This window comes from Corapipo altera, unplaced genomic scaffold (assembly GCF_003945725.1).
Source record: "Corapipo altera isolate COAL_440 unplaced genomic scaffold, ASM394572v1 151, whole genome shotgun sequence".
Classification (NCBI taxonomy): Eukaryota; Metazoa; Chordata; class Aves; order Passeriformes; family Pipridae; genus Corapipo; species Corapipo altera.
The window spans coordinates 764,879-780,820 of record NW_020884976.1 but is presented as its reverse complement, the minus strand read 5'-3'; the positions used below and the strand labels follow the sequence as shown (position 1 = coordinate 780,820).

Here is a 15,942-nt window from a genome sequence, read left to right as displayed (position 1 = left end):
CCACCTTATGGTGGACACCACTGGTTTACTTCCTGAGCATCTCAAGGTCACCCTGAGGGTGAAGCCCCTTGCACAGTGACTCCATGGAGCGGGTGGGGCAGCCAGGAATGGACCCCAGCTCTCCAGCACAGCCTGAGCTACCAGGCCAAGAGCTGTGTTTGTGGGGACAGACCCTATTCCATAAATCCAAACCTGAGGGTGCTCCACCCTGGACCTACACCACACCTACCTCCTCATCTGTGCAGATGAGAAGAAAAGTGGGATTGTTTCCAACGTTGTTCCACCTGCAACGAGGAGTCCTCAACCCCAAGGAGCTGGGCAATAATTCCTGCTAATCTGAACATCCTGAAATATGGACGAGGTCAGGCCTGGGATAGTTCAGAGAGAAACAGGAGCATTACCAGGGCATGTTTCACACAACAAACCCCTTTGCTGGCACCAGTTAAAGGTTGCATAACCGTGCCCAGTATGTCTTATTTATTACTGTCATGTTAAATGCTCAACCTGCCTTCAGATCATGGATTACTCCACATCCTTTGAATTTTTCAGCTTAGCCTCCTTCACCTCTTGCAGATGAACGACCGTTTAGGAAAAAGAAATCTTTATTTTATATTTTTTTTGTATACTTGTACACAAGTAAAATAAAATGCATATCTATATATACTGCAATCTTGTGAAGGAAAAGGCAGCATTCTTTAACAAATCCTGCCTGTAAACATGGTGTGATGGAATGAGTACGGAAAAACTGCAATATTCATAAACATAGGATTAAAACAGCATCAAATTCATTACCTCTGCATATGGGAACCTGCAACATTGTTCAGTGTGATGGCGAGTTACAAACAGATTTTAGACATTCTTTTCAGAGCATTTCTTACACTTTTTTTTCTTGTAAATAAACCATATTTCTTTACCATCTGCTGTAGCAAAAGCTGCTTTGTGGGCAAGTGCAGTTCCGAAGACCAAAGGTATAATTCACAGGTTTCAGGACAAATAAATTATGTACATCTCGGTGTTTGTCTTTTTTGTTTTGTGGGTTTTTTTGTTTGTTTGTTTTTTTAATAAAGGCATCCAGTTAACTTTTGTGTAACAAAGCTTTCTCAGGGTGGATGGTAGTTTTGCTTTTGTTTGCAACATTTATGGAGGTCAGCAAAAGTCTAGTACTAAAGTGTCATCAACCCAGGAAAAGAGTTAATTTTAGCAGAATAACAGTAAGCTCCACACCAAGGGGGGGATCAAAAGGCTGAGGCTGAGCTGTAACGTGGAGCTGTTCCCTTGCTGGGTGAGGCGGCACTGGGCCTTTGATCTGTTCTTTTTAGAGCAGCCCTGCCTCTTTTTGGTTGGAACTGTGGAAGGTTCAATAGGCTCTAGAAATTCTGGCCTCAACTTGGTCAAAGGAGGGTCTACAATGCTGGGGAAGGTCCCAAAGGGGGAATCATTTATCTGCTTGTTGCTGCCATTTTTGGAAGGGTCCGTCTCCATGTACTTGGGTTTGGACATGTTCTCCTTTTCCTTGAGGTGGTTGTTGGATGAGCGGCTGCTGTGGGAAGAAGGCCCTGCCTTGCCTTTTGCTTCATAAATAAAAGACTTATCTGTTTCTGGCTGGCAGCACTTGGAGGAGCCATCGTGGGAACCGAGAGGGGGGATCCCAGTTGGGAGTTTCCCCGATCTGGTTTTAGTGCTAAAGACACTTGTTCGTATCTGGTTGAAGGAGTCAACACAGCCTTCCAGGTCGGAGCTCTGCAGCCTTTTGAGGTCTCTCCCTGCCAAGCGAGGGGGAAGGTGGCACTCCAGCTCCGAGGAGGATCCTTTAAACTGCTTAAACCAATTCCAGAGGGAGCGGGCCTGGCAGTCACAGATCCACTGGTTGCCGTTGAGGCGCAGGTACTGCAGGGACACCAGGGGGGCCATGGTGTCCCCCGTGAGCACCGTCAGGTTGTTGTTGAACAAGTACAAGGTCATCACCTTCCCGAGGTCATGGAAGGCCCGCCGGTGGACCAGGCTGACCCTGTTCTGGTGCAGGAGCAGCCGGTCGAGGTTGATAAGCCCCCGAAAGACGTTCTCCGACAAGCTCTTGATTTTGTTCCCGTGCAAAAACAGGTAGGTGAGGTTTGCCAGATCTATGAAGGTGTCGTCCAGCAGGGTCTGAAGATTATTATCCTGAAGGTAGAGATATTGCAAGGAGAACAGCCCTCGAAAAAGCCCCGTGGAGAGCTCCAGGAGCCCACAGCGATCCAGGTGTAAGGTGTGGAGGTGAACAAGCCCCCGGAAGGTGACGGGGTTGATGGATTTCAGGTTCGTGTTGTCGCTGAGATCCAGCTCTTCCAGTTTGTTGAGCCCGTAGAAGGCTCCAGGCTCAATGAGGCTGATGTTGTTGGAGTGGATCCAAAGGATGGTCATGTTGCGGCAGGAGGTGAAGCTGGTGGACCTCACGAGGGTTATCCTGTTGTTGTGCAAGAAGATGCGCTGGCTCTGGATGGGGATCTCCGTGGGGATTGCTGTCAGTCCCTGCTGCTGACAACTTATTGTAATCTTGGGTTCGCTGTAGCATACACAGGCCCCGGGGCAAGACTCCACTTCTGACTGGATGTTCAAGCAAAGCACCAAAATCAGCAGTTTGCTTCCTAAAGGATAAAAAAATAGTATGTAAATTAGGCAGGGTCATGGGAGAGCTTCTCTCTGCAGATAATAGAGAAGCCTGAAATTACCCCTGTGAGTGTGTCACCACCAACCACAAACAACATATACCAGGGGACCCAGCAATTAAAATGCATAATTACAATGTTCCACCACTCAACTCAATAATTTAAATCAATATACACTTGTAGAGATGAAGTCTGAGCACCTTCTCGGCCTTGCACACTCGAGAGGCCTCTGACAGCCGTGGGGAAAAAGAAGGATCATCATCGTGGATTTGGGTCCTGGATGCGCATCCGACACAAGCCTCGTTCCACAGATCTCACCTGGGAGCAAAGGCACTGCCTGCTGGGGGCCATTTCTCTCTGCCGTGGGCACTCTTAGACCAGTTCACCTGCACCCACAGGGATGTCCCAGGCAGCTCTGAGTGCCATCCCAGCGGTACCACCAGCTCCTTGCTTTTCAGGATCATTGAACCACTCTCTGAAACAAGCAGGTGTCCCCACATTGCTCTCGAAACCTAATTGTGACTTTCCCCAAATAATTTTGGACTGATTTGGTCTTCCTGGAAGAAATAACCCTGAGAGATTCCCAGAATAACTTTCAGGTCAGACCTGCCTTCAGGCGTCTCAGAGCCAAGAGCATCCTTTCCTTCTCTTGGTCAAAACTTTAAGCCACATGTTCTTGCTTCCCTTCCTTTCTCTCCCTTTTTTTTTTCTTTGAATCTGTGCAGCCAGCAAGGAAGAGGAGGAAACAGCATGTTTTTCCACAGAGGGTGATGCTGTTGTAGGAGGAAATCACATGCAAGGCTTGATTCAGAGATTCCACAAAGGATTCAGGGATTCTACAAAGTTTGCAAGGCAGGAGTAGATTCCATGTGTCCAGGCACACAGGCAGCCCACCAGGGCTGAAAAGCCCCTGAGAGGAACATTTTTCCATAATGATGCCCCACCTGCTCCCCAGGAGCTGAGCTGCCCTGGAATCACAAGGGAGCATTTTGGTTCACCAAATTCCCAAGCCCCAGCTGGGATGCTGGGAAAGAGCCTGGAGGAAGGGAAGGGATGGGCAGAGCATCATCTTCTGCAAAGGGACCTGGGACGGAGAGTCAGTGGGAACCTACAGCTGAGAAACCTGGCGAGAGAGCTGCAGTTTGTACCCGTGGTGGGGAAGGGAGGCGGTTCCAGCAGTGCTTTACCAGCAATTAGCAGCAAGTGCTTTACAAGCAATTAGCCCTTCCTCCAAACCACGGGAGCTAAAACCAACGGGCAGCACCCGGAGCAGCAGCAGGCCCCATTTGGGAAATCCCACATGTGAGCAGAGACATGTGTGTCTCCTTCCCAGCTCATCCCAGCACCTCTGGCAAGAAGATACATCCCTCCCCATCCCCGGGGATCTCCAGCCCACGGGTAACAGCGGCTTTGCCTCCTCGCTGTTGTGGGAGGGGTTTTCCTTCCTTGAAAGACTGAAAATATTATTCAGGCACGTTGATGCCTCATTACAGTGTAAGGTAAAACAGCAGAGTTCAAAAAGCCGGGCAGGAAAGCACGACGCTGCCGAGTGGGATAAGGTGGGAACACTGGAGGGAGCACAGTCTCATCCAGCCCTGCCGGCTCTCCTCCCTCAGAGCCTGCACGGCAGTAGTGTGGCTACTGAAATCACACCACCTCTGCAGCAGCAGTACCTCCAACACCAGGGATAAGGGATTAAATTACACGGAAATCTCACCAAACTGTTTAGTGAGCCAACAACAATCAGAAAAGCCAAGGCAGGAAAGTCACTTTTCTGCAATAACGGGATCCCAGGTTTGGCTTTCAGTCCAGTCAAAATGATTCACTGTGTGTGGCTGATAAATCTGTTGTGATCCAACAGTCCAATATAGGCAGCAGACTCCTATATCTCATAGTCCACATGGGAGAAAAAGAACAGCTCAGCATGCAGAGATAATTTGAGGCTGATATTATTAGCTGCTGAGCAACCCTGGAAGGCAGCGTGTTGAGTGCCGTATTATGACACATTCTGGCTGGCTTGTCATGTTTTGACATGTCACGTCCCATTGTATGAAGCAAAGGAACACAAGACAACTGAAATTCCCTACTGGAGACATGTCACACCAAGAGGAGCCTCCTGGGAAATTAAAACAACGCTGGCAACTCTCTGGCCAGCACATTTCCTATCCAGCTGATAATGAAAACCTGTGGGCAGAGAAGTAGGACTTTCTGGAGCCTCCTTCTTCAGTTCCATGTTTCAGGTGATGGGGGTGGGGGTGGCACCAGAGCAATGGGATTCACCTCACTAGGCAACACCACCCACTCCAGGAAAACAGTGCTCAGCCTGGGCCACCACTGCTGCTCCCCCTGCCAGGGCCCACAGCCCTCCTGGGGAAATCCAGCCACAACCTGGGTGATCCCCCATGCCTTAGGAATATGTGACCCAGAGGTGGGAATGCAAACACATGTTCCTGTGCAAGAGGAATCGCAGTCAACACTCCCATTCCAGCTTCAGGCAGGAGAGGCAAGTGCATAATAAATACATGGATACCTGGGGGCAGAAGGAGAGAACAGGGAGCAGCCGGCAGAGAACGAGCCGTACATGGGAACAGCACCCTGCCCTGTGCACCCCATCCTGGCAGCACCCTCTGCATTTGTGCCCTGAGCCCACAGCACCAGCCCTTTCCTGTGGACAGAGCTGCCAGGGCTGGGCAGTGAGGTCCTGTTCCAGCTCCTGGGTGTGCACAGAGCTGGACACACACTGGGCTTCTGCCCAGCACAGAGGGGCAGAAGGGAAGGGGCACATCCTGCTCTGCTCTGAACCATGGCTTTCCCTGTCCCTGCCTGGGGGCTGCAGTGACTCAGTGGCACTGTTGGGAGCCAGTGGAGCAGCACAGGGACATGAATTACAGGCAGGACCAGCCTGTGTGCATTCATTAGGGACCTGGTGCTCATGAGCTGCCTGGATTAGCTCCTTCCACCACAGACAGTTCTGTCAATCAGCCCCCAAAGCCTTTTTCCAGTGAGTTTCCCACCGTGAAACTCAGCCCTGTCCTGATCCGTGACAAAGCTCAGCACCAGCTGGTCACAGGGTCCCCGGGCAGGCAGGCCAGAAGAAAGTGCAGAAGGGAGTGACAGCCATGGGAAGCCACAGTGGCCCTTTCCTCCCCAGCCAGACCAGGGCGTGCATGGCAGAGACTGGAGGGCCCATGGCATGGCTTTTCCCCGCTCCTCCAAGGCCTTCTCCAGCCCTGGTGTTCACCAGCAGCTGTGCCTTGTGTCAGTGTGTCCCCGCCACAGTGGCCACCAAGTGCCACGAGCCATCCAGACCTTGCACGAGGATATTTTGATCCATGCAATTCCAGGTAAACCACCTTGCTGTTTCTGACCAGGGGCCGAGTGACCACTTCAGGACAGGGATGAGCACAGACAGGAAGGTTGCTGCCTTAAGACAGTTTTAAGATGGTTTGAGGCCCAGCAGAGCTGGTTCGGGTCTGGAATGAGCTGGAATATGCCCCTGTATTTTCAGGTAATCTCTTTCTTTAGACCAAGCCCTGCAAGACCCATCCAGGCCAATGGTGTCACTGCCCTGTGCCCCAGGGATGGAGCCCATCAGCTGGAAACAGGCACCTATTTTGGGACACGAAGCATAGCCCCAGGTGCCTCTGTGCTGGCTGGGCAGCACAGCTTGGTGTGGAACATCCCCTCCCTGAGCCTCCAGCACAGAGCTGGGCCATGGCAGAGAGGCAGGAGCTGGAGCACTGATCTGGGGACTCTATTGCAGTGTGTCCAGAGGAACTGGCCACCCCAACACCCATCAGCCGAGCACAGGGTGCTCCACCTTCTTCTCTTCTCTCTGTTGGAATTATGTAACTTTCCGAAATAATGTTTAATTTGTTGGTTTAGCTCCTTAAGTTTCTTTTTTTCCCCAGGCTCTTATTGTTACTTCAATCATTAAATCACCAAAACTTTAAGTTTGTTAAACTAGCCCTGATAAGTTTCAATAAACGAAACCTGAGGGAGTTGAAGATTGGACATCTGGGATCTTAAATTTATGGTCCTTCAAGGGCTTGTTCGAGTAACCAGAAGATACAGAGGAGACTCCCTGTCTGAGAAAAGGATGATAGGAGGACTAAAGAATGTGGACCAAATTAGCACAAGAAGCAAAAAATCAATAACCAATAGAGGATAGAATACTAATTAATGAAGAGAATTAGGAAACTTAGAACCAATGAATGTTAATTTCTTTATTTGCTAAAAATATATAAATAAGTGAAAAATCTTGATAGGTGGGGTGTGGAGCTGGAATGATTCACTAGAAACCCAGGCCAGAATAAAGAAATGCTGCTTCCTAATACTGAAATTACAGCCTTAGAGAGTTTTGTTCCTGATTTTTGGTGACATCTCCACCTTCCCTTGTTCCTCCTGTGTTTTCCTGACTTTCTGCTTTCCATCCTCCTCCCGTCCTTCACAACCACCATGTCCCAGGGCTTGTCCAGTTGAGGTGAAAGCAGCACTCGGGCAAACCATCTTCAAACTAGAGAGACTGGGACACATCCTGGCAGTGCCCACAGCCTGTGCCCTGCCCTGTACACCACACTGCAGCTTCTTGCTCTTGGCACAAAGCAGAGGGGAAGGATGAAGACCTTCAGAGCGTGGCCAGGCAGAGATCACACAGACAGACACAGCTTAAAACAGCAGGAGCAGTGTGAGTGTTGTGGGCTTCTGCTCCTTCTAGGGGGCACCGAAGATCTGTGATGCTGAGGGGTCGCAGTGGGGGCTGCCCTCAGCAGAAAGGTCAAAGGTTGAGGGAAAAGAACCCAGAGGCCCTGGGCAGAAAGAGCCACTCACAGCCTGGCTGGCACAGGCAGCAGACACCAGTGTTTCTGTTCCTGGAGCACTGGGCTCAGCTCTGCCTGTGGGCTCCCTTTTCCTGGAAAAACATGCTCTGCCCTTAGGCCAGAAGTACAGGAGAGATTCAATGCCAGGTTGGACAGGACTTGGAACCACCTGGTCTAGTGGAAGGTGTCCCTGCCCATGGCAGGGCGGGGCATGGAATGAGACGGGCTGTAAGGTCCCTTCTAACCCAAACCAATCTGTGATTCTGTGATTCCCTGGTGTCACGGGGAGCAGGGAGGTCAGGAGTCCACTGTGTGCCCATTCCCAGAAGTACATGCCAAGCTCAGCACCCAGTGAGAGCATCCTCCCTGAGCCTTCCAGATAAATCCCCCCAGAGCTCTGTATGCTCAGTGTGATCCCATCACCATCTGACACTGGACCCTCCACCACCTCAGAACCCTCCCTGAGAAAAAGGCTCCTGGCACAACATCCATCTCCTCATCTCTTAGTCCAAAATGATTCCTTCCTCCTTCAGAGCATGATTAAAACTTAACTCCATAGTTCCTGTCAAAAGCAAAACATGAAAGAAAATCCAGTACCTGGAACCTTCAGTCCCTCCAAGACTTTGGCTTTGAGTTTAGCATTTGTTCCTCCAGGGTTTTCTTAAAAGCCAGAAACCTCCTTCAGTCAAACTGCTGCCCTTCCCCTTTGCCATCTCTCAAGTGTTATGACTCATGGAACTGGGAAGCAATTAAAGTGGGTCCATTATCTATCTTCCCACCAGTCCCCAGTGCCACCACATTGTCAAACGTGGCAATTAGAAAGAAAAGGCTCCAGGGGCCTCTAACAGATGCTTTGCAAACTTTTTGAAGAGGCCAAAGCAAAATGCAATTTTTTGCACTTTCCAGTGCCGTGGCCTTTCTCTGCTGCTCTGCACTTGTCTCTATTGATTTGGAGATATTATAATGTGGCTTTCCTGCAGTGGAGGGTCAATAATCATTTGAATTCTCTCCTGCTTGGACATAAAGGGAGTACTTTACAACACAAAGCCTTTTGCTGATGCACACAGCATTTTGCCTTTGTTTATAGTAGGGAGACACTATCGCTGCTGAATTCCCTGTTTGGAGTGGGCATTGTTTGAAATTCTGCCCATGGCTCGGGAAGAGGCTCAGCAAAGCAGCTCCTGCTTTGTCCTGTGGCCAGAGGTGGGGCTGTGCTGTCACTGTGCCTGTGCCAGAGGGAAGAGGGCAGCACTTTCATGCATTTCAAGATGAAGGTGAATTGAGAGGTGAATGAAGAAGGAGAATCAGTTCGGACCAGTCTCATCCCATGCTGGAGTTTCCCTCCCTCCCTCTGCTGCGGAGAGCAAGGATGGATCGTGATGGTGCAGCTGGAGTGGCTTTAGTGTGGGAAGGAGAGGACAGGAGTGATGCTCTTCCACCACCCAAACACCTGAGGGAAGCCACCAGTGTGACAGTTCCGGGACCCCCAGCAGGCAGGAGCAGAGCAGGTCCCAGCACAGCTCCCTCTGTGGAGCATCCTCAGGAGCTGCAACAGGAAGCCCTGGGGCTGAAGCAGGTCCTGTGGCACATCTGCATCTCCATGGGGTGTTGGGGTGTCAGACACCACTCTCAGGCCAAACAGTCAGTGGAGTCACTGGCTGCCCCTGGGTACTGGGTTGCTCCTGAGGTTCCACTGACCAGTTCAGCTCCATGTCCATGGGCTGGAGCTCCAAGTCCCAACTCACACCAAAACACCTCGTGCTGGTGATGAATCCCAGCTGGCTAAAAATAGGGAGCTAATTCCCTTTCAGACACTCTTGGGGGTCTGAGAGGCCAGCAGGAGAGCTGGCAGGTTTGGCACAGCTCCTCTGTGAGACCTGTGCTCTGCCAGCAGCTGGAGCTGGGTGGGATGTAAAGGGCAGCAGGCAGCAATGTTCAGGCATCTGAACCCCACCCCTGACTTGTATAGGTACATCCTCTGATCCCACATCCTCTGAGGCTGCATTCAGATCCATTAAGCTTTGGGACTGTGCTACTCTTCACTGCCTTTGGCAGCACAGCCTCTCTGGTACATCCAGGCTCTCCCCTGAACAAGACACGATTTCAGCAGAAAAATATCATCTGTGGTCAGGAATGAAAGGTCATTTCCGTGATGCATCCAGGCAGGGGAGGGAGGCAAGAGATGTGCCATTTCCTAACTTCTAGGTGTTCATCTTTTCCACCTAAATCATATTCCCTTAATGTGATTTTTGGACTTAATATTGCAGGGATATTTTTAAGGGAAGAAGGTAAAAGTGAGTTATATCATGTGCAATTCTTCGAATCCATCCTCACAAATCTCCAGGGGAGTTTGAATGCTGATTCTTCAGCATTGCTTAGGGCTGAGCTAAACAACTCATTACGTGAGCTGAGAGCAGCACAAACCTTCTCTGGGGCAGCTCCATCCTTTCCTGGGATGTGCCAAAGCAGCTCTCAGTTCACAAGGCTCCCCATCCCTGCCAGGGGCTCTCCAGCACTCCCAGCATTTTGCCAGCAGGATGGGTTTAACCCAAGAACATTTGGGCAGGGTTATGCTTTTGGTGGTTTGCCAGCATCTCCCTCAGCAGCAGCAGGGAGAGAAAGGAAAAGGTGCTGCTTAACAGTTTATATTTCAGCCCATTTAAATGAGAGTTTGATGAGGAGCAAAAAATTGAAAGTCTCTTCTCTAGTCAGAGGGTTTTTGTCCTGCTGAATTTCTAAGGCTTGCTGCAAACCATGAGGTATGAAAGCCTCTCGAAGCAAAGGTCACCAGGAACCTTGAGACAGGAAAATATCAAGGGATTTAAATAGAGGAGTCATTGGGTCCCTGTTTAACAATAACACTGATATCAATTGTTACAGCCCAGTAATGCCCCAGGAGGCCAGGAAATAAGAACAGCCCTAATTCCAGTAGAAGAAGGTGAGAAGAGCTGCACAGGGCCAGAGGAGGGACATGTGGGCTGGTCTGACACAGCAGCCACGGGTGGGAGGGCAATGCTGAATGTGGGACCATGGCCTTGGCATCCTCTCCAAGGCCTGGGCACAGAGTGGCCCAGGGCCGGCCTGAGGCACAACTGCCCTGTCTCCTTAACACACTATGGAGGCTTCTCTCCCCTCTCTCAGGATTTTTCCAAGCCCTAGGTCGCTAGGAATGCTGCTCCAGACATTTTTGCTGTACCTCTCTACATCTTCTCCTTTTGGCTGCAGCGGTGGAAGGACGACCCTTGGGATGCAACTGCAGCCTGGACTTCTGCAGTGGTTCAGATGGACAATTGCAGGGCTTCAGATGGACAATTATAGAGGCTCAGGTGGACTTTTCAGAGGTTTAGATGGTTTTCTGCAGAAGTTTAGATGAACTTGTCAGAGGGTTTAGATGTCCTGCTGTGGCCCCGAGTTCCTGCACTCCGCCTGCCACCTCAGCCATCAAGCTGAGCTTTGCAGAGAGCCCTCCACAAAGTTCCTGAGATCCCTCTGCTGAGTGGCAGCAGCTCATTTAGAGGCCATCGTAGTGTTTGTTTAGGTAAGGCTCTGGGCTGGTTGCCAGTGTACATTACTTTGTGTTTATAAATGCTGAATTGCATCTGCCATCTTGTCTGTGGTTATGAATTTTACCGTGAAACCCTTTGCTGCAACAAATCATGTGCCCAAATATCCACTTCCCTTCAAGAAGAAATATTATCACAGCTCACTGTTGTGCCCAAACCTTAAAATGCAAGCTGGTTGTAAGCAGTGACATCGCCCTGATCCTTCAGCCAAGCTGCAGCAGTTCACAGAAATAGTCACAGAATCACAGAATCCCAGACTGCTTGAGGTTGGAGGGGACCTTAAAACTCATCTCATTCACCCCCTGCCACAGCAGGGACACCTTCCACTAGCCCAGGTTGCTCCAAGCCCCGTCCAACCTGGCCTTGGACACCTCCAGGGATGGGGCAGCCACAGCTTCTCTGGGCAACCTGGGCCAGGGCCTCACCATCATCGCAGGGAGGAATAAATAAGCACTTGGCCATCCCTACCTGTCAACACAGGGTAAAGATGCTCCTTAAAATAGTTTTCCTGAAAAGAGGAATCAACTTTGCTCACTGCTTTGAGATGACATTCTCCTGTTAGGCATTAAAAAGCTGACCTAGTTACCACAGTTTCCTATGGATAGGCACAGGAAAATCCTATGGATATCTGAGGCCATGCCTCAGTGTGTGCTCTTGCCAGCCTTGAGCTCTGCCCCCTCACCTGGTAGGACTGTCTTTGCCAGTTCAATTGGCAGAAGCAGAATTTTCAGCAGTTCTTAATGTAATATGTGATAAATCTGTGTTTTCCACCTGTCCTGTTTCCAACTATCTTTGGAACATCTGGAAGGGAACAGCTTCTGACCTTTCAAAAGGAGATTATGAGCTTGAAGAAAACGTGGAGAATTCCTGTAAAAAAAGGCCTTTTCTGTGCGTTTATACTGTTCAGTCTTGGCCTGATAGCATTCAACCCTGGGCCTTCCTGTGCAGATGGTGCAGGTCCCAGATGCTGCTGATTCATCCAAACTCTCCCAATGTTCCCCTTTTCTTCCTCAGACGTGAACTGGTTTCACCACTGCAGAGGTGTGTCCCCTTTCAGGATGTGTGGTCGGTTAGCACTGCAACAACCATGGACGTTCAGCTCTCCCAAAGGCATGATGCAAAGTCTTGGCATTGTCATGGCCCTCTCTGGTGTCCTCTGCACCGTTGTGACACCTCAAAGGTCCCTGTACCCCAGCTCCCCCCAGGCATCTCAGCAGCAGCCTGTGCACTCAGCAGAGAACACTGGATTTGCAGCTGAGTTTGATACCTTGACAGTCACCAAATTCAACACTCACAGCTGGAGGGAGACACCCAGTGCAGGGGACAGTGTGTGACAAAGGCAGGAATCCAAGGCAAATATCTGGTGTGGATGATGAGAGGCAGAAAACACCCCATGCCCCAAGGGAAGGAGAAAGCACATGGCCTGGAATGAGTATTTGGAGTAGCTGTGGCACCCCCAGGAAATGAGCACAAAGGGGGCAAGAGGATGGGCAGGAAGGCTGTAGGTTTGCTGCAGGACAGGGGGAGATAGATCCCTGGGAGCCTGCAGGGACGTGCTGAACTCTCCAAATCCACTTATGAATCCATCACAGACAGCACCTCTGAGTACCTGCTGTGATCCCAACCCATCTCCCAGAGCTGCAGTGGGCACCTGCTGCCAAGCTGGGCTCGGCCATACTGAGCACAGCAAGCCAAGGAGGAAAAGGCTTCCATCCTCATGAACTAGGAGAACCTGGCAGGGGGGCTGGAATGAGGTGACCTTTCAGGTGTCTTCCAACTCAAACCATTCTGGGATTATATGAAATGTCACATCTGTATTTTCTTCATGTCACGGTCACAAATGGCCACGGTGTTATCCCAGTTATCGATCACGGAATCATGGAATGGTTTGGGTTGGAAGGGATCTTAAAGCTCCTCCAGTTCCACCCCCTGCCACTAGCCCAGGTTGCTCCAAGCCCCGTCCAACCTGGCCTGGGACACGTCCAAGGATCCAGGGACAGCCACAGCTTCTCTGGGCAACCTGTGCCAGGGCCTCCCCACCCTCACAGGGAAGAATTTATTCCCTGCCACACTGCCTTTTCCAAGAATTATTGCGGCTAAATTCCATACCCAGCTCAGTGTCATAGGTTTGAAACGAGATATTGGAATTTCCTTTTTCTTCCCTAGAGTCCCATCCTCCTGTTCCCCCTTCTCTTTTTCCCGGGATGGGTGTGGGGGCGGAGCGGGGCAGCGCAGGAGCGGGGACAGGGGGAGGGCTCGGAGGAAGCGGTGGCCGCAGGAACAGCTGGGGGAGTCCTTTGTTCGGGGGCTTTTGGGTTGTGGTCCGAGACTGGACAGAGCAGGAGTCCAGTTTTTGGCCGCCTCTTTCTCTTTTCCTGAGAGGAAGTTTTTTCCCCACGGGACACCTCGCGGAGAACGACCGAGAGAGAGAGACCGACCCATCTCAGAGCGAGGTATTCTGCTTTCAAGACTGCCTGTGGGAAAAAAAGGGATTCCTTCATTGCTGGCTGCGAGCACACGTGGCTGGGAGCAGCTTTTGAACCGCCGGGACAGTCCTGCCTTTCATCCACCCCCTCCCCGTGTTGCCGCGGGTTTCTCCCCTCCACCTGGGCATTTGGGACTTTGTTTTATTTCTGAAAGTATTTGGTTGCACCGTTTGTTGTTTATTCAGATTTTGTTAATAAAAAGCTGTTTCTTTCCCTTTTCCACACTTCCACCTGAAGTTTCTTAGTTTTTAAGTTGTAATCTTGTTAAACTAAGACACTCAGGAAATCTGAGCATATCCCAGGTTGCCTAAGAAAGAGACCAAAAGAAGCTGTGCCCAATTCCCAGAGCATCACAAGTGGTCACAATCCTCATTTCCATTTTATCCAGATGGGATGCAACCAGCACATTGCATGAACAGGATCATCTGTGATATTGCCACCATTCCATCCCCATGCTGTGAAGAATGAAGTGAGAAAATATGCACTGTAAATCACAAGCAGCTCCTCCAGAAGTCAGTGTTTTCTGTGCCATATTTGTGAGAAATCAGGGGCAGACAGGTATCCAAGGAAAGTAAAGTCAGGTTCCGGGGATGATTTAGAACTCCTGTGGACCCTAAAGTATCTCAGGAAAGCTTCAAAACATTATTACTAAGAAGCAGAGTTTCCTGCAGCTCCGAACCTGGCATTGGTGTGTGAGTGACTCGGAGAAAGGAGAGGTAAAGCTCCAGATGGCATTTCCACCTGCTCTCCCCCAGCCATCTGGGACTACACCCCACCTGCCAGCTGCAAAGGCCACCCCCACAGCTTCAGCACTGGAAGAGCCCCCCTTGCACGAGGCAGCATTTCTCTCAGTTTTCCTCTAAAATGACGTTTATCTCAGTTTTTACTTACAGACCCAGCATCTGCACGATGAGCAGTGGAGGGATGAAGTTTAGGAAAGAACCTGGAAGGAAAAGTTATTCCAGAAATTCCCCATGACCTGAGTTTGGTTGTCTGCAAGGATGCAGACTGAAGAAACAGCTTGGGAGCTACTGCCCCAGGCAACACAAGTAGGACAGGGAGAACATTTTAACTTCAACTTTAGACACAACCGCGTTTCCAAAGCAATGAAAACATGAGAGAACAGACACGGCTGACTGAAGATCACATTTCCCAACCCTGCTCACAACTTGTTGCTCTCTCTGCTGAGCCTGGATGACCAGAGCTCTCCACCTCAGCCTGGGAGTTGTCACCTTGAGCAGTGGAGGAGGAGAGCTGGGCAACGATGTGTGAGGTATCTGCAAAGATCACAGAATCCCAGGATATGCTGAGCTGGAAGGGATCCACAAGGATCATCCAGTCCAACCCCTGACCCTGCACAGGCCCAGCCCCAAGAGTCACCCCCTGTGCCCCAGAGCATCATCCAAACCCTCCTGGAGCTCTGGCAGCCTTGGGGCTGTGCCCACTGCCCTGGGGAGCCTGGGCAGTGCCCAACCAGCCTCTGGGGGAAGAACCTTTGCCTGAGATCCAACCTGAGCCTGCCCTGACACAGCTCCAGCCATTCCCTGGCTGCTGTCCCTGGTCCCCCCAGAGCAGAGCTCAGTCCCTGCCCCTCCTCTGCCCCTGCCCAGGCACTTGGAACTGCACTGAGGTCTCCCCTCAGATGTTGCCTTCAGTGAGCTCAGGACATGTCTCATCCCTCCCTGGGGACACCAAACCCCTCCACCCACGCAGTGGGAGAACAGCCCAGGCCAGCCATGCTCCCTCTCTCCCTCCTTTCCCCCAGCTCTCTTGGCATCCCTCCCTGCTCCCTGGCACGTATCCATCCCTGCTGTGCTCACGTGGCTCCTTCTTTCATCCCCAGATAGAAGCTGGGCCAGGTTTTTAATCCACGTGCAAACCCAGCCCCACTGCCTTTCCCGGGTGTCGTTTTTCCCATCGCAGTCCCGGCACTGGCCACCCCTCCCTGCCCCATCAGCCACACTGCCCAGGCGAGGAGCAGCACACCCACAGCTGCAAAATACACCAATCTGAGCTGTGCTGCTCTGTGAAGCCAAGCTAAGCAGGAATACAATAGGTTGCTAATGATACAACTTCCCATTTTCCTGGACATCGGAAAATGAGAAACAGGGAAAGGATCTCGGCCTGCAGCCAAGCCAGGCTGGAGCCCCTGGTGCCTGGCTGAGCTGCCCTCAGCTCTTATCCAGCAGACACTCACCCTGAAGTCAGAGATCCCACAGTATTCCCCCAGGAATTTGCCTCTGATTTCCATGCTGAAAGCCCTCAGTTCCACTCCCAACCTGGAGGTCTCCTTAGAGCGAGAGAGATGACAGCACCTTCCTGCTTCCTAATCAGGGTGGATAAAAACTCCCTGCTCAGGCTGAAGCCTCCCCGCTTCATCCAGAGACCGTGTTCATCCATTTCCCCACTACAGGGCATTAAATGTTCA

At 51.0% G+C, this 15,942-nt stretch overlaps 1 protein-coding gene across 1 annotated transcript in view; it reads right to left on the bottom strand.

Moving 5' to 3' along the window:
• Positions 1–584: 584 nt before the first annotated feature.
• Positions 585–15,942, bottom strand: part of RTN4R (reticulon 4 receptor) — an 86,203-nt gene continuing 70,845 nt past the window's right edge. The window contains exon 2 of the mRNA XM_027665485.1: positions 585–2,624. Coding sequence (XP_027521286.1) covers positions 1,198–2,624 — 1,427 coding nt within the window. The 3' untranslated portion in view covers positions 585–1,197. The remainder of the gene's footprint in view (positions 2,625–15,942) is intronic.